Consider the following 23,634-nt stretch of genomic DNA (forward strand, 5'->3'; position numbering starts at 1 on the left):
AGGAAGAAATTTCCTCAACATCCGTAAAATGCCGAAGCATTTCCCAACAAGAGACAGGATGTGAGGTCCAAAGGATAGTTCACAATCTACTATCACTCCCAAATTCTTGGCCTTAAGAGAGACCTTATCAGGGGGAAACATATCTTGAGGCCACCAAGATTTCCACTCGGGTTCAGGGGCGCAACCGAAAAAGAGAAGCTCTGACTTGTCTGAGTTGCATTTTAAGCCATGACATCTAAACCACTCAAACACCGCACCAAGGCAATCCCTGATCTGTATGCCATCAAAAGACCCACCCCTATCACATGTGAACAGGAGTTGGGTGTCATCAGCATATGACACGATCTGGGCGCCAAATGATTCAGCGACTTCCGCCAGAGGGGCCATAAAGATGTTAAACAGCATAGGGCTGAGAATGGAGCCCTGCGGGACTCCCACCTCTAGCGGAGCCATATCAGCGGAAAAGGGAGGCGCCCAGATCGTTTGTCGGCGGTCGGCCAGAAAAGATTTTAGCCATTTCCACACCGTTCCGCGAAGGCCACACTCCCAGAGTCTTGCAAGGAGGACCTCGTGAGGAACGGTGTCGAAAGCCGCCGACAAGTCAAGCATGACTAACACGGCCTTTCCCCCAGAGTCGAGTACTTCCCTGATGGCATCGGTGACCTCAAGCAGAGCCGACTCCGTGCTAAAATTAGCGCGGAAACCGGACTGCGAGGCGTGCAACAGGTAGTTTCCTTCGATGAAACTGGAAATTGTCCTGTGCACGTGTCGCTCGGCCACTTTCGCCAGAGCAGGGAGAAGGGAGATTGGCCTGTAATTGGCATGGATGAGGGGGTCCAAGGTGGGTTTCTTGAGCAGAGGTAGAATCATGGCACGCTTCCAAGCCTGAGGCACCACCCCTGTAGACAAGGATGTATTCAACAGGGGGTTCACCAAGATGTTAATGGCGGATGCCACTTTCCCCAAGTATTTGGCCGGACATGGATCTAAAGGAGAGCCGGATTTCAAGCCTGACAAAAGCTCCAAGGATGTACTAAGATCCATGTGAGGGAATTCGGAGAGGAAAGGACCATGACCTTCCACAGAACATGGTGGCGTTAAAAGGCTCAAATCCGATTGAGCGCTGGAGAGAGAGGCCTGGATAGCTGTGATCTTACTAACAAAAAAGATGGCTAGTTGTTGTATCCAAGAGTCCGTATGAGTGTGTCTAGGGGTACAGACAGCAGGAGTAGCAAAATCCTGAACCACTTTAAAAATTTCTTTGCAGACATTATCAGCCTCATCGATACGATGTTCAAAATAGGCCCTTTTTTCATCCCAGATTGACTGATGATAGGCTTTTATTGCTGCTCGAAATTTCAATTTCTCGATTGGATCATAAGCCCGCCTCCAGGCCCTCTCAGCCCTTTTACACTCCTGTCGTTGTGTCCTCAACAGAGGAGAAAACCATGGGGCCGACGCTCTGCGCTCTCCTAATTTAGGTCTCTTTGCGGGGATTAAAGTCTCAAATCTGGCTAAAAGCCATTTTTGGAGGAGGACAAGATTCTCCTCCAAACTTCCCAGAAGGGGGCAAGGAAAGGTGATGAGAGCCTCAGATAACATGTCCCCGGAGAGCAGATGGAACGGGCGTGATGCCCGCGTGATCTCAACTTCTCTCTCCCGAATAAGGGCAGTGACAGGCAGAGAGAAGGAGATTAAAAAATGATCCGACCAGAGTACTGGCTGTATAGCACAAACAGAGATAGGTCTCGTTGAGAATACCTGATCTAAGGTATGGCCTTTGTTATGTGTTGGACCTTTCACAAACGGAGATAACCCTAACGGAGCCGTGATATCAATAAGTTTTGTAGCGTCGGGATCACAACTATTGTCCATATGGACATTAAGATCTCCAAGAAGAATGCAATGATCAGACCTAAGACAAGGACTGAAAGAGCTACTTGCAATTCATCAAAGAAAGGTCCCGTTGATCCGGGGGTTCTATACAAAAGTATCCCAGTACAAGCCTGTAGAGGGGAGAGATGTAAGGTGAAGCCAAGGGCTTCACATCCCTGGATGTTCTCCACCGGAAAGGTAGAACAGGAAATACTCTTTTTCACAATAAGAGCTACTCCACCTCCTCTGCCCAATGTTCTATCCCTCCTAAAGATGTTATAATTAGGAGGGATGGCATTGGCCAGGTCCAGGTCCGCTGTCACCGTGATACAGAGTGACGGGTAGCCCAGTGGCGACTGGACTTCTACAGGGATAAGAGGACTTCAAAGGGCATCAACCCAAGTAGCCAGGACCACCTCACTAAGTTCGTGGACCGAAGCATAGCTGCAGGAAGAACTCCGTCGACTGCATCACGTCCACAGCATTCTCAAGCATCTTCAGTAAACTGTATCCTTTGCATCAGGGCCACTGCCATAGGAACCTATAGCAAAGGAATGTGCCTTGAACTAACTGAAGACTGCTATCACAAGGAGTTCACTTTTTCTGAGGACCTTGCTGGTCCACCTGACAGAGTTGGTTGCCAAAAGTAACTCAAAGCAATATAGTGATACTTCCCCAAGTTTTTCTCGAAAAGTTTTTAAGGGTCAAACTAATTGACTTTGCCACTGCTTGTTCGCAGTTAAGTGAAAAAGTGCATACTGTAATTGCTGTATTTGCAGAACCCTCCGGTGGATCTGTTTCGTTATGGTGTCTAAAAATGCATACAAATACAGTCTATTTTTATAAATTGGTGTCAGATTTCTGGTGTCTCATGAATTTGTTCTTCAATTGTTTGGGTGCTGTTTATTAAATGCCTAAAAATAGTTCCTTTGTGTAAGCCTGACTGTTCAGAGCCACAGCTAACCAGAGTTGAGCATAAGGTTTAACAACCGAAACCTACTGGTCCTGGAAGGGTTGGCAAGTGTTGAGTACAAAGTGTAAATGCAGTCAGAAAACAGGAGGAGTTGCATACCCCTACCAGGACAACGCAGAGTGCTAAAGTGACTGACGATTCAGTTAAACATGTACTCCTAACAAAATGTGACATGAAAAGGTTGCAATATCACACTCTCGAAAGGTTGGAAAACCACAAAGCCAGAGAAAGCAGACAGGAAATCATCAAAAAAGAAAATGTAGTGGCCATGGCTACTAAAACATACATTCTTTGGAGAAGAGTCTCTTCCTTCGCCCCTGACCGCCATCGGTGCCTCCGCCTGTGTCTTCGTTGTCGTCATCGAACTAACACAATGCAGAGAAAGAAATTGAGATTAAAGTTTTAACTGAGATGATCTACACATAATACAGGAACATACAAGTGAAAGTATGTCATATGGGAGGTTCTTGAAAGTGCCCATTACATTTTTTCCCCAATTACATGTGCACAGCACCTGAAAAGCAGTGCCCTGGTTTCTGAATGTTCACTGCAAACATAGGTCTTCAACCTTTTGACAGCAGCATTTTTACTTTTAAGCTTACACTGCATATGCTGGGAAAAGGAAAAAATGAAAACATTTGTAAAATAGTCTAATTTCTGGTGCTCAATTTTTCGATCAAATGCGTATTACCCATTAAAATTAATAGAAAACATGAATTTTTAGATAACTTTCAGTGCTCTAAATTATGTGGACTTTATATTTTTTTATTCCGTGTGACATTAAAAAAACCTAAAAAAAAATTGCTTAAGTAATGAATTGGTTTCTTCTGTTATTAATAAAAAGCGCTACACAATGGGTAATTAGCATGAACACACAAGTGGTGATCGCTTTACACTACAACAAAGCATTGATCCATTCAGAAGGCAATGATGCATTTAATTAAAGAAAAGTCTAATGTGCTTTCATGAGCAGTGAGGGCCTGCTTGTGTATGAGGGGCCTCTGAGAGCCAACTCTCCCCCTCTGAAAAGAGACCTAACAAAAGATTTTCTTGACCCATGCTCTACTCCACGCTCCATCTGCTCATCCATTTAATCAGACAGCATGTTCAAAAGAATAGCTGGTTCTGAAGTCAAGCACAATTGTAATGCAAACGGTATAAAAAGTAGTGCAAAACTGCAAAAGGCATCTTACCTGTAGCGAACATAAAAGCAATGGTCTGTGCCACTGAACACGGACAATGAAAAACACAATTTGTGGCTTTTGTGGAGGGCGGGGCTTAGGGCTGAAAGTGAGGCTTGGAGCACGATGTGTTCCAAGCCTCGAATAATAATAAATGCTGAAAATAACAAGCATTTGCAATGCAATAGGTCTTGCATTTGCAAGAGTGTAAGCTATTGGCATTGTAAATGACCATGCCTTTTATGAATCTGTTTTGAGAATTAACACATAAATAAAAGGCATTGTCATTTACAATTCCAATAGCTGAAACTCTTTTAAACGCGACACCTATTGCATTTTAAAGAAGCGGCCGCCATTGTCCCTGACTTCTTGGAAAGTGAAATTGCACATGGTGCACTGAATGTTGCAGGAAACCATGTCGTGCCTGCAGTAGGAGAAACTCATTAAAGAAAATAGTGCTTATAGACTAATTAAGTCAAACAGTGTAACAACAGAAGTAAAGGGCCAGTCCTCGTGCGGTTACAAATGAAGACAAGGCGGTACTAAGGAGGGACTAACAAGCCTAATAACGAATCAGAAGCCAGCATTTACAAAGGACAATGACACAAGCCAATTAAAAATCTGGGTGGAGAGTGGGTCGAGCTTCAACTCAATACTTGAATAAAGCATGCCTCGCAGAGCAGAGCATGGCTGCCCAGACTCGATCTAAAAACGGATCTGCAGAGAACACTAAAACTGCGTATTAGAGGAGTGTGTACGCGGAGGACTGTTTCCTCAACATTGTCCAAGTTAACTTATTAGGGAGCTTGATTTGAATATTTGTGGAGGTTGGAGTGCCATGGTACCTATAGCAAAAGTAAAAGCAATGGTCTGTGCCACGGAACGTACAAAATGAAAACTAAGGCTTTGTGCGAGACACAAATCAATGTGACGCCAGATACGTTAGTACCCCCCCAAATGGGCCTGTGCTCCATTCGTCGAGATAAACGCATTTGGATGCCGTAGTGAGGCTTCTAGGCTTAGTACAATCAGCTGCAGCCAGGCGCAGCAGGTCAGTACCCGATCATTCAGTCATCCGACTCTCAGAGCTTGATCTGTACCGAAGTACTCCAGCCTCTTGAGCAGCCATGGGAATCTGGTCAGTCGAGAGACAGCATGAAGATGAGCAGAGCTGTAGCCACTACAATAATCACAGCCCGATAACAGCATGAGGCGGTATGTGTTATGTGTTTACATTTCTACAAAGCATAGACCAACCCTTCAGAGAGCTGACTGTCACTGGCTAGTCTATGTGGCGGCTATAAGTAGAGGCCCCTCGCTTACCTGGGCATGAGCACAGGTGGGATGTAGGTGGCACTGTTGTGGCTGATGAGCTGCCAGCGCTCCTGGTGACCATCTGCTGCTGCTTTTAGTGCACTGCGGTCCTTACTACCTCTGCTCGCCTTGACAAGTCTGTCTGGGCTGCTGCTGAAGCTCTGGAGAGGGCCTCACAGCTGATACAGGCTATCCCGATAGGTGAACATGCAGGATCCGTGGCATAACAGTAACTAGGGGCTGTCACTAGGAAACCGCTCTTCCAGCTTCACATCACCTACAGCCACGACCGTGGAAACAGAGTAAGGACTATTGTGACAACAGCACCGTGCCGAAGTACTGTCTCGCTACTGCTGCAGTCCAGCCAGCTCGCCGCCACGGCACCGTCCAGTGCAGTCTGAGGCAGAGGAGAGCAGACTGAGCTGTAACAGGCTCAGCAGTGTCACCATGCTCTAAAAATATACACAAGATAAATACTCGAGAGTCAGTGACAGTCTGACAATGACTAGAGAGCGAGCCTCGGTAACTTTGTTCTTAATTTGTTTGTCGAAGAGAATTTCGTAGGCTGCAATACGTTATGTTTGACCAGAGGCAGGGCTGAAAGTGAGGCTTGGAAAACAATGCGTTCAAAGCCTTGCTTAAGAAGAAAAATGTACAGCGCAATTGAAATAGAAAGCAGATTATACACACCAGATCAGATGGCGAAAAATGTTGACAAACTAATTAAGCCTCCGAACTGAAATACCAGCACTTTCAAAAGAAGTTAAAAAAGGTAAAAAAACCTTTAAAAAGTTCCAGAAAAGCGCATAGAACCAGTACTTCGGCGACGGGAAACTGATCAGAGTAGCACACGGAGTAACAACAGGAAATAGAACTCTACAGCCAATAGAAGAGGAGGAAAAGTAAATGACAAGCACTGGAACCAATGAAAAGCAAGGGGGTGGGATGCAAGTCCCATTTAAGATTTATATTAACTACAATAGATTTCACAAGCACAGTTCAAGTGCTTGCGAAACCTAAAAAAGGGACATCATAAACACGTGTTGTTAAAATAAATAATATTGCAACCTCATTCCCAGGTAATAACCAATGTATTTCATAGCACACTGTTAGAAAAAATGTTGGACCCTACACACAAAAGTGGGTTTTAAAGTAACAAATAAATGATTTTCAAGCACATAGGTTTATGGACAGCAGGCATTCTATTTTCTGATGTTCTTTCTTTTGGTCATCTGTGGAAGAACCTTGCACCATAAGACTTCAGAGAGCTAAGACAAACACCCATATTCAAGACTGGCACTGCTCAGGGTTTTCATTGTTGATGACCCTGAATACAAGTATTGCCCGGGTTATCATTGAGAAACGAGTTACACAAATAATTAAATTAACTTAATTGAAATGGTGTATTCAGTAATAAAGACATGAAAAGTATGCCAGCAGCCCCACGTACACCACCAGCTTCTCGCTCACCTCCTTCCTTTTATGCTACCACAGATGTCATTCTAATCAGCAACTGACAAACGGCCCATTTCAAACTATTGTAAGAGGTGCCTGTAGGCTGCCACATGCATCAGAGTGGTTAGAAGCCAAAACCTAGCATTAGACCCTATTCCAATGTTAATAAGAGACTCTGCCTCACTTGTTGACTTTTGCAAGAAGCTGAAATACTGGCTTTTGGGTAGTCCCACTAGGCTCACAGTTTGGCTACTGGAACCAAGCTACATGCGATTGAAGAGCCCCAATCAGGGTGAAACTGGCATGGGTTGTTTGTGTTCCGGTTCAGAGGGGACTTGGCAGTTCAGGGTAGATTGTTCCTATTGGAGCAGGGTGAAGACTGATTTGCATATGGCTAGGTCTAATCTGAGGTGGCATGGTCCGCAAAAGAATAATGGGTTGGAATGCTACACCAAGCGATTGTGCAAGGTTAGACTTACTGCAAGCACCCTCCCATCACCTTTTGTGCATTTTATGTAACAATCCAATATTCCAAGGGCATACCCAGATGTGGGTCTCTTCCTCACTGTGCTACTGGAACCAAGCTAAACCCAACTGAAAAGCTCCAATCAGAGTGAAACCGGCTTTGGGTTACTTGAATTCTGGTTCAGAAAGGACCTGGTTTTGCAGGGTCAAGAGTGGTTTGCATATGGCTGGATCTAATCTGAGGTGGCCTGGTAGGTAAAAGAAAGATGGGTTAGAATACTACCTCGAGCGATTTGCTTAGACTTATTAAAGCATACTCATCACCTTTTGTGTGTTTGTTGCCTAGACTAACACCTGCTAAACGGAATGATACCAGCCCGGGTAATAAAGTGCTCTACAAATGTGCATAACATAATAAACAGCGGCCCTTGTTCTCTTCTTTGTGAGAATGTATTAAACACTGTAGCGCTGTTCCAGGGTTATTCACTAGCATCAAGAGTTCTGGCCTATAAACTGCACTGTCAAAGATTGCCTTCTCAGATGGAACAAAATGGCAACTGGAGAGTAATACTATCGGTGAGGGAGGGTTCCCAGGACAGTTCCTCGCACCTTTCTTGGCTAGCAAGAAATCACTCTGCTAACAACTTCTTTAAGGAACAGACAGTCTCAACAATGGTGTACAAGCAGTACTTCGTGCAGGATCCTGGCAGACGGGCATGTTAACAGGATGCTCTGATTATCAAGAGGTGAACCATGGGTCTTCATTGGAGGCAGTGCCATGAGAGGAAAACAGCAGCTAAAATGTGAATGTAAAAGCACAGTAATCTGTCTGGAAGGTTTCTTAAGCCCTCTTTCCAAAACAACACCAGGTTACAATGAGCTCTCCCTATTATGCAGAGGGAGGAGTAAAGTGAATAATTAACAGTGCTATTGGTAGAATGCCCTCTTTACCGGCAGGTTACACAGCGGCGATTCTGATCTCAGACAGGGATGCCTCAAGTAAGTACTAATACATTTGCACAAGCCCAATATGAGCAATCCACTGAATTTCTCATGCAGTTGGCAGGTAATGCATCACCCTCTCTAAATGTCGCTACCCATTCTTTGTTCTTCACACAAGTAGCAGGCGGTTCATAGTGCGGGAGGCTGACGCACTCTTTGCCGTCATTTTGTGCATCCTACCACAAGAAGCTTCACAATGGGTGCAATCGCTTCCACGTGCAATCCTCTACCATATTCCTGTACAGGCACACACCTCACCACAAGGTCTGCAGGCCCCGATTTCTTACCTCACGAGCTTCATATGACTGCTAAATGGGTGAGAAAACAGCAGCGCAACTGCGATACATGAAGAGTTCCCACACCGTGAGCGTAACAAACAATTAGCTAAAATCCTAAAACATGGGCTGACGAAAAAAACAAAAAAACTAGTCACCACAAAATAACACAAATAACAGAGTAAGACCACATGTAACAGGGGCAGGTTCCATGCGAGGGACCAAAATATCAAAAGGAGGGACTAATAAAACAGATTCACCAAAGAAAAGCACACATTTACCAAGGGCAGTAACAGTAATTAATGAAAAGCGATGGGCGTGCTCAAAGCACACAGAGTAGATATAGCATGTCTTGAAGATGCGCTGCCTAGGCGAGATCTAAACAGGCGAACTGGGATGCTTCAGGACTGGGATACTTCAAACAGCTCTGTGGGATGTCTCTCTTGCAGCTCTGCACACTGTGGACATTGCAGTACTGTGCGAGTTCGCAATGACCGAACCCTTTTGGCTCCCGATTGACTCTGCAGAACTGTGATGCAAGTGTTATAGCATGGTGAAGTGAATGCAGGTTTAAAATGTTGAGTTTGCGGTTACATGCAGACAAATAGAGACGTGTAATACTAAGCTCCGTGTGTGGCGTAGTTATTTGTGGGTACACAGGCTTTTGAGGACAAAAATGGGGGCGAGATAGGGGATAAGCAACCCTGTGATTGACAGTGCTCTCCAAAACAGTTTGCCATGGTCCAGCAAATTACTCATGCGTGCCACATGAGCCTGAACTGAAGTGCAGAATCAACGTTTGGCGTATGTGGAGTCAAAGCGCAACTTCAGCCAGTGTAAAGCATTTGAAGATAACGAAAGCTTCATGAGAAGTCATCATATTGTTGGCCAAGAATCTGCTGGGAAGGCCATAAACAGATATTGCACTACTATGCAACCTAAAAGGTATACATCATAAGGAGAGATAACCTAAAAGGCGGATTTAACCAAGTTTTGAAAGAGCAGCAAATAGCGACAAATTGCAAGCTAATGATGCAATCAGAGGTGCTGCGAGGCAGATTTCAACCAGGTGTCACAGTACACGAAAAGCATAAAAAGCCAAGCAATTCAAATACAAGAAACAGTCATCTGCTTACCAGAACTGAGTAGAGTCATCATACCACAGCATTGGATGGAATGGCCCAAGAGGAGGTGCCCGGGTTGTTCTTACGGAGCCATCCATACATGAAGCGGTATACCACCAACGCTGCCGGGTGGTGGCTCAGAACAACTCCAAAGATCTCCAGAAAAGTGAAGGGCTCCAATGGAGACCAAGAATAAGGTCATGTTGCCCGTAACTATCAAAGATGACCCAGAGACCAGCACATTCCAAGGCCTCTGAGATGGTTTGCATAAACAAGATCACCAAGCAGCGTCGAAAAGAACACTACTTTCCATTTGATATCGCAAAATGCAAACCATTGGAAACAGATGGACAGCTTGGATAGAGACATCTGATGATTTCATTAATGCAATAGAAGAAGCAGATAAGAAGATGATCAAATATCTCAAGAGTCTGGCTGTTGAAGGTGTAAAAGAAGTCAAAGAAAATGCTGCGAGCTGAAGAAATTACATACTGGGAACTGAAAAGCAGCCTTGAATCTTAAGTTCAACCCAATGCCAAATGTAGATTACGAAAGGTAAATTTTCAGTTTGTAAAGACAAAGTTGGTGAAACCATTGATGAATTTGTTGAAAGACTGGATACGGACATCAAACAATGAAAGTTCAATTAATTTAATGATGAGGAAGCTATGCGCCTTAAAGTTATTGACGGATGCCTGTCAGATTCATTCAGACAACGGATGCTGAGAGAAACTCGTAGTCTGTCGCGAGTTCTTGTAGCTGTCAGAGCTGAAGAGCATGCTGATCGACAAGCTGCTGACATGAAGGCCGGAAGTGCCCAGAGTGAGTCAGGTCATGAACATGAAAGTCAGGGTTCATTTGTAGCAACGATTATACACAAGAACACAAAAGTACAAGCGCCCATTTATGAACTTCAAGGAACTGCGTCAAATGCCTGTTTACTCCATTTCAGCACAGCAGCTGATATGAGACTGATATCAGTGAACTACAACATGAATGCTCACACGAAATAGCATATCAGTTTGCTTCGTTGTTTCGTGGGTTAAGAAAACTCAAGACTAGGAAAGTACAATTACATATTAATCAGGACATTTGTCTGATTGCTCAAAAACACAGACAAATTGCTTTTCATCTACAGGAAGCTGTTGAAAATTAACTTGAATCCTTACTCAAGCGTGATATCAATGAGCATTTCACTGGTCGAACGCCATGGGTTTCTCCCATAGTTGTGGTACCCAAAAAGACAGAGGGGGAGCTGTATGCAGTTGTGTAGATATGCGTCAAGTGTACAAGGCAACTGAAAGAGAGCGACATGATAACAACTGAATGGCGCGAAGGTCTTCTCTCGTCTTGATCTGAATAAAGGGTATCAGCAGTTGGAACTGGAGGAGAATTGCAGGTACATTACAACCTTTTCTGCACATTGATTTGTTCTGTATAAAAGACTCATTTTGGTGTGACATAAGCTGCAGAGACAAGATGTCATTCGACATATCATACAGCCGGTCATGAAAGCTTTCAATTATAGTAATGGCATATTGGTGTTCAGAGCTACACAGAAGAAGCACGATAAAGCTCTGATGCAAGTGTGTCATCCGCTCGCTGATGCAGGTTTAACTTTGAATGCTGAGAAATGTGAGTTCCATAAGAAAAAGGTAAAATAATTTGGCCATATCTTTCCTGATGGGTGTATGGGTCCCGATCCAGCTAAAGTGCAGGCATTGACAACTGCCAGTCCCCCACAAGATGTTTCCATGTTACGTTCATTCCTTACCAACTACTGTTCTAGATATATGCAAAACTTTGCCACCGTAAGTACTCTGCTTAAAAGACTTGACGAAAACGAATGCTTCATGTCATTGGTCACATGAATGCGAGCAAGGCTTTAAGAAAATCAAACAAGCTATTAAGAATGCTACTGAAATGGCATACTTTGATCCAAAGCGTCATACAGAGGTTGTTCTTAACGCTAGCCCAGTCAGGTTAGGGGCAATACTTGCACAGCAGACACCCAAATGCTCAAAGACATTGTGGCATATGAAGGCAGACGTTTGTCCCAAATTGAACGTACTTATTCACAACCTAAGAAAGTTTAGCAGTGGTGTGGGCTCATTAACATTTCCACTTCTTTTTATATGGAAAGCCTTTCACACTTATGTCAGTCAGTCAGTCAGTCAAATTATCTTTATTCGATTATTAAAAATCATAAAAGAACGAGCATAAGTACATAGCAATTCATCAGCACAGAAACATACAAAATTTACATAATCAACATGTTTAAAAAGATATGTATTAAAAAACCATTTTAAAATCACAATATACACACGAAATATATTAAAAATGTTAAAAAAATATTAAAAAGAGGGACCCTCCGGGAGACAAAGAAAACATTTTAAACTTTAAAATAGAAGACATTATTCAGTGATCAGTAAGGTGCCTAGCTCTAGTGCGATTCTTATTTATCCGTGCACCAGCAACTAAAAAGCTAGCCACGTGAAAAGCTACTTTATCATTGGGAAGGAGTTGCAAAAATATCAGGGCTGGTTTAACCTGAATAAAACCTTGATTACGCAGGATTGGGAACAGATATTTTTTCCTAATATCAATATAATGTTCACAGAACATAATGAGGTGTGTTGTGTCCTGAATGGAAAAGTGGTCACAATCGCATGGATCGGTATCACCAGGTCTACTCCAGGTTTTATAATTACCTAAAATAAGATGGATCAGGTCAAGACGGAATCGCGTTAAAAGGAAACGATGGTATGGTTTAGTTACCAGGAAGAGGTATGGTTCTATTCCTGGGCCAGATTTCAGCATACAATGTTTCCTTACCGTGGGTTTACTTAACTCTGTAGCTTCCCTCTCCAAGACATATAACTCAGTCAAGGTATTTTTTACAATTTTGAGATCATCTTGAGTTATTAGGTCTGGGGAAGAAAAAAGCTCCGGACGACCGGCAAGAGTCAACTGTGTTTGTACAAATTTAATCCACGGAATATCTAAGGCTCTATCCAGGGCTAAACAATCTTTTAAGATAATGTGAGCTCCTGATTGAGCCAGGTTTTCATCCATCCAATAACAGGGGCTAATTTTAAAGAGTCCGTTATGTAGCCCAAACCTAGCTCTGCGTGCAATATATAAGTAGGTGTCGATTGGGGGACTGAAAGCAGAGATCTCAAGAATTTATTTTCTACTTTCTGAATTTTATCATGGCTAGCGTACCCCCAAATGGCAGAGCCGTACAGGGCAATGGACACGCATTTTGCCTTGTAGACTTTGATGATGCTTTCCATGGGGCGGGCACCTAATTTCTTAGCAAAACCGAGCAACCCTGCGGCCGCTCTAGCGACAGCGTTGCTTTTAACGGAGTGCTGGGGGCCCCCAAGTGCCCTTTTCATCAAAGGTCACACCTAACTATGGAAAAGATGAGACTCTCCTAACCTCTTTCCCTGTACAATAAAAAGTTTTAGTCTTTCTTTTCCTACCTGCTGCTCCTGCAATCACCACATGGGATTTCTCTGTGTTAGTTTTCATGTCCAACGAGGTCATGAAATCTCCAAAGGATGAGAGGAGGTTATTTAAAGCCACTCCAGAACGTGCTAATAGGACTGCATCGTCCGCGTAAAGGAGGACAGGTAACTTTGTCTCACCTGCACGTGGAATGTCAATGTGAGATGCAGCCATAACTTTCTCCAGATCGTTTATATAAAGAGTGAAGAGGAGGGGGGCAAGGATACATCCTTGCCTAACCCCCCTCTCTGAGTTGAAATGGCAAGTGCATCTTCCTTCCCTGGTCACTCTGACCGATGTCTTAAGCTCTCTATGTAATTCTGATAAGTAATTGACCAAGGGGGGGTCAATGCCCACGGCCAAGAGGATCCTCCACAGCTTACCCCTGTTGACCAGGTCAAAAGCTGAAGAGAGATCCATAAAGGCCATGTACAGAGAGCCCCCCTTGGCAACTACATATTTATTTAGAATTAGTTCCAGGTTTAAGCATTGATCTAAGGTGCCCCTTTTAGCTCTGAAACCATATTGTACGTTTGATAAAATGCCATTCCCCTCTATCAGCTGGGTCAGTCTGCCTAAAAGGACTCTACCTAAGATTTTAACGCTTGAATCTATAAGGGATATAGGCCTATAACAGGCCGGGTCTGTCCTTTGTCCTTTTTTAAAAATAGGTACTATGGTAGACTTTGTCCAACTAACAGGAAAAATAAGGTCCCTAGTAACATTAAAAATATTTGTAAGGATCTTGGTACTAAATACTGGGGCACTTTTGAAAAAATCTGCAGGGACCCCATCGGGCCCTGGTGCCTTTTTGCAGAGTGTATCATCAATCGCTTTCCTAACCTCCTCAGGGGTGAAAGGAGAGATTGTAGTCATTGATGGTTGCGAAGATAGCGTCTCGCAATCTGAAAGGATGTCAGGGTGGCTATAGATTTTACTAAAGTGGATCACCCATTGATCATCTGGTATGATGCAATCTGCTCTCTGGTTATCTTTTCCAGCAAAATATGGGTGATTTATTATTGCCCAAAATTTAGCGCTATCTCGTTGTGTTTCAGGCAATAATAATTCACTCCAGGCATCATTTTTTATCTCAGATTTCCTAAGCCTGATAGCTTGATTATATTGCTTCCTCAACAAAGCTATCTGTGCTTTGTCTCTTGGTTTGTTTTTTAAAGCCTTTAAGAGAATTGAGTGAGCCTTAGAGCAGTTTGAATCGAACCATCTGGGGCCCCTGGTCCTATCAGCCTTTATCTTTACAGTTAGGTCTAAATTAACCTGACAGCAAATGACATCAAAGGCCGCAATCAGGTTAGGGCCAGGGTTCTTATTATCCAGACAAATTGCGACCTCCCCCTCTACCTTTGTCAGGGTTTCCTGTAAGAAGGCAATAGGGGTCACTTGATCCCATTTTAATCTTCGATTCTGGTCTTTTAAGACTAAATTTGTCGCACATAAAGTGTCAACCTTTCTTTTTCCCAAGACTCCTTGAGATATAATCTCTAAAATCACAGGATTGTGATCACTAAAAGCTGTGGTCTCTACCTTGTAATTAGTAACTTCGGGTAAGAGACTAGACGATAAAAAAACATAATCTATGATTGTGCCCGTGCTATTGCCTACATATGTCGGTGCCCTCGGGCCTATAGGGCAACAAGACGACTCAAACAAATTAAAAGTGGCTAAGATCAATTCCAACGTCTGTCCACGCGATGTGTGTTCAAAATGTGGTGGGGAGGAATAAGAAAAGAGATCCTCTTGTTCCAAGTGGCAATCCTCTTGGCAGGGATGAATGTTAAAATCTCCCATAAGGATCATCTCATACCCACATGTACTATTCTCACTGTGGGTAGACAGGAATTCCTCTAAAGTTGCCAAATGCTCGTTAACAGTTTGACTGACAGGTGAATTATAAAAATTAACTAATACTATGGGAGAGGAGTTTGGCAGAGTTAATTCCACCGCTAAACAGTTAGTTGAGTTAAAATTAATGTGTCTTGGCTTTCCTTTAAGATCTAGTGAAATATATATAGCCAGGCCCCCCTTTGCCCTTCCTGCTTTACTAGGGTCTGCAGGAACAAAAAAATGGGAAAAGCCATCCAGAACCAAACTGTCTGATGTTTCCCATGTTTCTTGGAAAGCAAGAACATCGTAGGAACTAATTATGTCCAGCCAATGCTTATTATTTAATTTTGCTCTAAGGCCAGCGATGTTCCAACTCATAATTTTACAAACTCTAGTTCCTGCGGAACTCTGTGCTAATAAACTAGAAGCAGGCAGAAGGCCGTCGCCTCTATTATCTTGTCTTGGGGAGAGTCAATCGTTATGATCCAAAAAGGATAATGGAGCATAGCGATTGAACAATTGAAGAGGTTGTGCGACCGGGTTAAACTGTGCTGGATAACGGTGGTAAGCTGCTATATTTTGCCTTGATTCCTGATCCCATCTAAAATTCAAATCCCAGTTGCTATCCCTCCCCAGGGCTGGGGTTCTTGGATAAGTGACGTTTTGCTGTTCGCCATAAAAAAACTTTAAAGTCAGGGGAACAACAGTGCCACGTCTGCGTTGGGGAGGAAAGATATTAGCAAGAATATTGGGAAGGACATCATTTGAAGAGAAACTCACTGCCACGCAGTCCCCTTTGAATTTTTTAGGTCGGTTTCCCAACCAGGGGACCCTGGTTACTGACTTGACGCTAGCCAGATGGCGCTTTCCCCCTGGTGCAAACCGTGTATTGCCGGTCAGCCAGTGTAGGGCCTTGCTGCTAAGAGAGGTAGGGTTTTCCACTGCTCCCTCTTCCAGTGGGGGCACGTTTGCTAAGACTAAGACCACAGGTGTGGCTTCTACCAAAAATTGTGGAGGGTCTGATGAGTGACTTTGTGCTGAGGTAGTATTTTCCTTGGGGGTTATATCTATGGGAATGTTCGCTGACAAGGGACCCTCTCTATCAGCAACAAGTGTTGGTAGTTGAGATGATAATATATCCCTTGGTAAATGATTTAACACATTTTCAGTTACGACATCTCCAACCGCATTTCCCCCTGTATTATCGCTTAAATGTGTAACTAGCGCGGTTATATTTTCTATCCCACCAGCAACCGCATTGTGAAGACCACTCAACTTCTTGACCTCTGTTTGCAACTTATCAATTTTGGACATTAGGGGTTTGATGAGGGTATTAATTTTTGTCTCGAGGAAATCTGTAATTTTATCATAAAAAGCATCCTCAAGAGATAATTTTGGTGTATCATCCTCATCGCTAATCAGTTGTTTAGCTTTTGGGGTAGTAACCCTCTTCCGTTTAGCGCCTGAGCGAAGCCCTGCCCTCTTTGGGAGATTTTTGGTACAAAGTCTTCGTGGCCTAGGACCGTGTCTTGTGGGCGACTGCTCATCCGATAATGCACAAGACTGTTTTTCTATATCAAGTTCAGTGCCCATGTCCATATTACCCTCGGCCTCCTCATATAATAAAACCTCAGGTACTGGAGTAACATTAATAGATATGTCAATCAAGCCTTGGGAGATAGGCCCGCTGGAAATCTCCACACAGGGATCTTCTTGCAAGATAATGTCATCAATCAAAGTAGATGTAGGGGGTGACAAACATCTCATATCAGGGGATTGACTCAGTCCTAAGGATTCTCTTCTCTGCACGTTGATTTTCTTAACAGTTTGCACCAAGTAATTATTAATGGTGTTAGTCTGAACTTCCTCCGGTTTCTTAGGCATAGTGTACACTCAGCGCACAGGACCAGTGTTTAAACAGAAAAAAAAAAAAAGGAACTGGAGAGTAAGTCTTACTTGAGGATTAACTGCAGCGAAAAATTCAGCAGCGTTTCTGGCCCAGCCCAGCCTCTTCCTGCCGTAGAGGGCCCGCCCTTTGCCCGGGCTTCGCCCCGGGCGTCCCGCGACGCGGGGCTTCTCCCTGCTTTATCCTTGCCGTTGGCGCTCTCAGGCGCGTGTGCGTCACCCTAGACGCGCCGCCGCGTGGCCTGCCGGGTGCTGTAGTCCCCCGGAGCGGCGGCGCAGAGTCAAGTGCCTTCCTGACTCTTGGCGGTGGCGGCTGAAGCTACTGGATACCTTCCCTGCAGGTAAGTGACTCTCGGCGGTGGCGGCGTTGGTCAAATGTCTCCCCCGCTCTGCCGGGCTTCTCCCTGCTTTATCCTTGCCGTTGGCGCTCTCAGGCGCGTGTGCGTCACCCTAGAAGCGCCGCCGCGTGGCCTGCCGGGTGCTGTAGTCCCCCGGAGCGGCGGCGCAGAGTCAAGTGCCTTCCTGACTCTTGGCGGTGGCGGCTGAAGCTACTGGATACCTTCCCTGCAGGTAAGTGACTCTCGGCGGTGGTCAAATGTCTCCCCCGCTCTGCCGGGCTTCTCCCTGCTTTATCCTTGCCGTTGGCGCTCTCAGGCGCGTGTGCGCCACCCTAGACGCGCCGCCGCGTGGCCTGCCGGGTGCTGTAGTCCCCCGGAGCGGCGGCGCGGAGTCAAGTGCCTTCCTGACTCTTGGCGGTGGCGGCTGAAGCTACTGGATACCTTCCCTGCAGGTAAGTGACTCTCGGCGGTGGCGGCGTTGGTCAAATGTCTCCCCCGCTCTGCCGGGCTTCTCCCTGCTTTATCCTTGCCGTTGGCGCTCTCAGGCGCGTGTGCGTCACCCTAGACGCGCCGCCGCGTGGCCTGCCGGGTGCTGCAGTCCCCCGGAGCGGCGGCGCGGAGTCAAGTGCCTTCCTGACTCTTGGCGGTGGCGGCTGAAGCTACTGGATACCTTCCCTGCAGGTAAGTGACTCTCGGCGGTGGCGGCGTTGGTCAAATGTCTCCCCCGCTCTGCCGGGCTTCTCCCTGCTTTATCCTTGCCGTTGGCGCTCTCAGGCGCGTGTGCGTCACCCTAGACACGCCGCCGCGTGGCCTGCCGGGTGCTGTAGTCCCCCGGAGCGGCGGCGCGGAGTCAAGTGCCTTCCTGACTCTTGGCGGTGGCGGCTGAAGCTACTGGATACCTTCCCTGCAGGTAAGTGACTCTCGGCGGTGGCGGCGTTGGTCAAATGTCTCCCCCGCTCTGCCGGGCTTCTCCCTGCTTTATCCTTGCCGTTGGCGCTCTCAGGCGCGTGTGCGTCACCCTAGACGCGCCGCCGCGTGGCCTGCCGGGTGCTGTAGTCCCCCGGAGCGGCGGCGCGGAGTCAAGTGCCTTCCTGACTCTTGGCTGTGGCGGCTGAAGCTACTGGATACCTTCCCTGCAGGTAAGTGACTCTCGGCGGTGGCGGCGTTGGTCAAAGTGTTTCACACTTATGATAGATCATCAAGCATTGTTGACCATCTTTGGCAATCCAAAGGCCAAATTGCCTCATCGCATTGAACGCTGGGGTCTACTATTGCTAGAATACAACTACTTAATCGTGCACTGTCCAGGGAAAGACCAAAACCCTGCAGACTACTTCTTACAAGCGCCTCTACAGTGCATTGGCACCCTTTCCAAGACAGCTGAAGCAAGCGTACATAAATTTCATTGTGAGATCAAGCACACCAGCTTTCATTTTTTTAGAACAAATTGTTCCTGCCACAAGTCAAGGAAATGACATGTTAAAACTAAAGAAGATGGTGATGCATCAGTCTTGGAACCAGTACACTCGACCTCTTACCAGTGACAGAGATATACCAGAAGTTTTAAAATGTCGAAGATGAACTGTCCGTTACTCAGGAAGGCTTTATTCTGTGAGGTTTGAGAATTGTTATTATGGAGAGTCTGCGATAACAGATAATTGAAGTGGCGCTTGAAGAACATCGTGATATAAGTGCAACAAAACGAGCTCTCCGAGACAGAGAATGGTTTCATCATCGCAATGAGAGTTGAAAGGCCAGTCATCTTTGTAACTGCCTTTCATCGAAAATCACAGTCGAGAATTCAGATACTTTCTCGGTCATCTTAATGTGAAGCAACAGAAGTGCACACCTCTTTGCCCCTAGGACAATGGCCTTGTCAAACGTTTCATCAGAAGCTGTTCAGCGTGCTGTATAGGAAAAGGTTGACCTTAAAACTATATTGAATTCTACTCTTCGAGCTTATCGTTGGACTCCTCACTCTACCTCAACTGAAAGCCATGCTACCTTGATGTTCGGGAGAGCCATGACAACCAAGTTTTTTCAACAGACCAATAGAAGCTCAAGTACTGAGGAAGAAACCCATACAAAAGACTTGGATTGTAAAAGGAAAATGAAGATCTATGCAGGTAAGTGCTGACATGCAACAGACGTTACTTTCACTACAGGCGATCGAGTGCTTTTGCATCAGTCTAGAAGACAAAAATCTGATGCTCGCTTCGATGCTGAGCCATTTCATGTTGTGACCTGAAAAGGACAATGGTGACTGCCCAGCATCCTGGAAAGTCCCTTATGCGAGAGTCCTTGCATTTCCAACATCTTGCTCATCATGTATTGATGTCAAACATTTTTACCTTTAGTGAAGGTAATTAAAAAAAAAATGTGAACATCTACAGAGAAGCAGCCCACAGCTAAGAGAGGACCAGCCCTAAACCAACCAGGAACCAGCTTCAAATCCTCTGTTGCTGCCCAGCCCAGATATCTTGCAAGTTAGTTATGACTGAGATGACGGGGGGAGATGCATCACAATCAGGATGTGTGATCAGGACGCCACAAAGACTAATTTAAAAAAAATATATATATTTTTATTAAACATAATCAACAAACACAAACAAAACGACCATCGTGCCGTAGGTATCGCCAATCACTATCGGAGAATGTAGGTTCCAACATTAAAGAATCAAAAAAGGAGTGTAGGAAGTGGGTTCAAGGTGCATCCGATTCTCCCAGAACGGGGTCTAAGTCTGGCGGTGTACATATATCCCCCCTGTAAGCATTCCAAACTTCCCATATCTTCACCCATTTACGGGGTCGCCCTCTGGCCACATATTCCGCCCTCTCCCGAAACATACACCAATCCAGGTCCTCCATCCACTTCCCAAGCTGAGGAGCCCGGCCGGCTCCCCAAAGTTGTGCTATGTTTCGTTTTGCAACCATACATGCAAGAGTGACCCATACTTTACCATGGGTCGGGAGGTCGGAAGGCTCCCACACATTAAGTATGCAACGACGTGCCTCACGTACAATCTGCACTCCTCATACCTCACTCATTCTCTCATGAATCTTGATCCAGTAGTTGTGGATCTCCGGGCACTCCCATAGAATATGCATAAATGTACCAGGCATACCATACTGCAACCCCTACGACAGTCTGAATTGGAGGTGAGCCCCATACGGCACAACCCTGGACCCGTGGTGTAGGACCAGTGAAGGATCCTGAGCTGTACTAAACGAAGCCTCATGGAAATCGCCACTTCCCTGGGGGACGCCACAGCCTCCCCCCAGTCTTCCTCATCCAAGACCAGGCCATCCGCAATCCATTGTTCCTTGGTCCGCACCAGTGGGTCCTTGGTATGGTTGATCAATTTCTTATAAACCAGAGAGATCGCTTTGGTGGGGAGGTACCCGTCCAAGATTTGATCTTCCAGCGGAGAGGCCACCAGGGGTTTCACTTCGTGAGGGAGAGCTGTCACCAGGGCGTGCCTGATCTGTAGATATCGAAACCGCTCACTCTCATTCAATTGATGTCTGGCTTGCAATTCCTCAAAAGTCAATATCCCATTCTTACCCCACATGTCTCAGACCTGCGAGATGCCGATCAGATCCCAGCGGTCAAAACCCTTCGACTTCCACAGACTACCCAGAGCCTTCGAATTCCATAGCGGGGTGGCCATGGTTATCTTGCCCTCACAGTTGAGCGCACGGTTAGCCGCATGCCAGACCCGCACCGAAACAGACGTCGGACCCAGCAGGGAGAACCTACCCCGCCTAGCATACAAGACCCTAATATACTCACCCCCTGGCAACTGGCCGCGATCCATGGCAAACCCGGGGTCAACCGGAGAGCCATAGACCGCGTGATTGATAGGAGCTAATTGGGAAGCCCAGTAGTACTTCCTAACATTGGGCAATCCGATCCCCCCATCATACCAGGGTAACATCAGTTTAGGCAGTGCAATCCGTGGCTTCCCAGCCCAGTGAAGTTGACTTTGCAATGATTCAATCTCATTAAAATAAGAAGGGGGCACTGGATAGAGGGAGTTCTGCAAAGCGTACAGAAACCGGGGTAGCGCCATCATTTTGACACCGGCCGGCCCAACAGGGAGAGCAGCAACCCTTTCCATTTGGCGATATCACGGTGGAGCCGGGCCAGAGGTGGTCCCAGGTTAAAGTCGAAACGCACCTTCGGGTCTTTAGAGACGTGGATACCGAGGTAGCGGAAACCAATCAACTCCACTCTTACCGGACAATTCGCTGGCACTCTAGGGGGATCCCCGCTCAACACAAAGAAGACAGACTTCGTCCAGTTAATGGCGAAGCCCGAATACCTACCATAGATCGCCAAGATGTCTAGAAAAACCATCAGGGACTGTCGGGGGGAGGTCAAATACATGAGAATATCATCCGCATAAAGCGAGTTTTTGTCCTCCCATTCCGGGGTCCACCGCAACCCTTTTATAGATCTATCCAATCGCACCCAAGCCGCGAGCGGCTCCAGGGCCAAGGCAAACAAGAGTGGCGATAAGGGACATCCCTGGCGGGTGCCCCTTCCTAACTGGAAATCGCGGGACTTATGATTGTTCACCACAACTCGGGCCAACGGAGCAGAATAAAGAAGACGGATCCACCGTATAAATTCCGGTCCGAACCCTAGCTTCTCCAACACCGCAAACAGGTAAAACCATTCAACCCTGTCGAACGCCATTGTGGCGTCGAGAGACAGAAGCACTGCCGGCTCAAGTATGCGGGAGGCCCACGCCACCACCCCATGGAGGCGATTTAAGATTGAGAACAGTGTTACGACGCGGCATGAAACCGGACTGATCAGGGTGTATCAGTTCTGAGACAGTTTTCACTAGCCGGTTAGCAAGTAACTTAGCCAGAATCTTAGGCTCTGCGTTTAGGAGAGAAATTGGGCGATAGGAGGAGCACTCCATCCGGGGCTTGCCATCTTTATATATTACAATGATATTAGCAATGCGTGGGTCGTAAGGAATAATACCGGCCTCTCTACTCTCGAGGTACATGTCTTTTAGGAACGGGGCCAGACGATCTGCATGCAATTTATAGAGTTCTACAGGGATACCGTTCGGACCCAAGGCTTTCCCGGAGTGGACCCCCCGGATCGCCATCGCGACCTCATCGTTCGTGATTGCAGAATCCAGGAACTCCCTGTGCTCGACTGACAAAACAGGCATTGGAATGTCTCGGATGACCTCCGCGTTTTCCTCCACTGTGTACAGGCTTGTCGAGGTGTAGACCTCCTCGTAATACCGAGCAAACTCATCCACTATAACCTGGGGGTCCGTCGTGACACCCGAGCCCGCGATCAGCAGCTCCGGCACCTGACGAGACCCCCAGTCACCCTTCTCCAACCAAGCAATCAATTTTCCAGCCTTATCGCCGTGTTCATATATTCTGCTTTGTGTGTCGGCATGCTGCACTCTCGCCCTATCACGCGCCAATTGTTTATATTCATCTCTGAGGAGACCGAAGCAATGTGTCAGCCCCGGTTCTCCGCGATGGAGGCCTCCCTTTCCAGGACCAGTCGCTCCGCCTCAATTCTATCGACTTCTGCCCTACTCTTCTTTTTCTGCCCGGAGATTAGGGAGAGCGCCTCCCCCCTGACAACAGTTTTGTAGGCCTCCCAGAGGGAGCAACCAGGACCGACCGTCCTGGCGTTCTCCCGGAAGTAGCTATACGTGATACACACTATCTCCTTTTTAGTCGTGGGGTCATTTAGCTGCCACGCACTAATCGGGGCAATCCTGGCCACATCACTCTGTCCGACATTCAATCGAAACCAGATCGGTGAATGATCAGACACCCCCCTAGCCAGGTGACCCACATCCTGAACAAACGCCACCTGTGGGGCTGGCACAAACACGTGGTCAATCCTAGAGGAAGAGCGATGCGCCGCAGACACATGTGTATATTCCAGGTCCCTAGGGTGCCAGAGTCTCCACCCATCAACCATACCAGTTGCAGAGACAAAATCAGACAGCCATCTACGAGAGGGCAGCAGCAAACGGGAGGGGGATCTGTCCAACTCGCCATCCATTACTGCATTGAAGTCCCCCCCAATCACCATAATACCAATAGGCAGCGACAAAAACACCCTGGTCAAGTCACTAAAGGTGTCCGTCTGCAATGTAGGGGGAACATAAATTGAAAGGAACGTGACAGTCCTACCCTCCCAGAGCCCCGAGATTCCCACATAGCGGCCACGGTTATCGGACCAGGTAGCTTGGATGGTGAGCGGGATGGAGTTCTTAACTAAGATCCCCACCCCTCTAGAGCCGGAGGTATAGCCGGCGTGGGCCACCAATTTATACCCTCCCCTACATCGCTTCCCCATGAGGTGGGTCTCCT

General features: G+C 46.3%; 1 protein-coding gene across 1 annotated transcript in view; it reads right to left on the minus strand.

Moving 5' to 3' along the window:
* The window catches only part of TAF13 (TATA-box binding protein associated factor 13), a 53,139-nt gene that overhangs the window by 9,494 nt on the left and 20,011 nt on the right, over positions 1–23,634 (minus strand). The window contains exon 2 of the mRNA XM_078656635.1: positions 3,135–3,213. Within this exon, the coding sequence (XP_078512761.1) occupies positions 3,135–3,213 (79 nt within the window). The remainder of the gene's footprint in view (positions 1–3,134; positions 3,214–23,634) is intronic.

The sequence above is a fragment of the Lissotriton helveticus genome, chromosome 8 (assembly GCF_964261635.1).
Source record: "Lissotriton helveticus chromosome 8, aLisHel1.1, whole genome shotgun sequence".
NCBI lineage: Eukaryota > Metazoa > Chordata > Amphibia > Caudata > Salamandridae > Lissotriton > Lissotriton helveticus.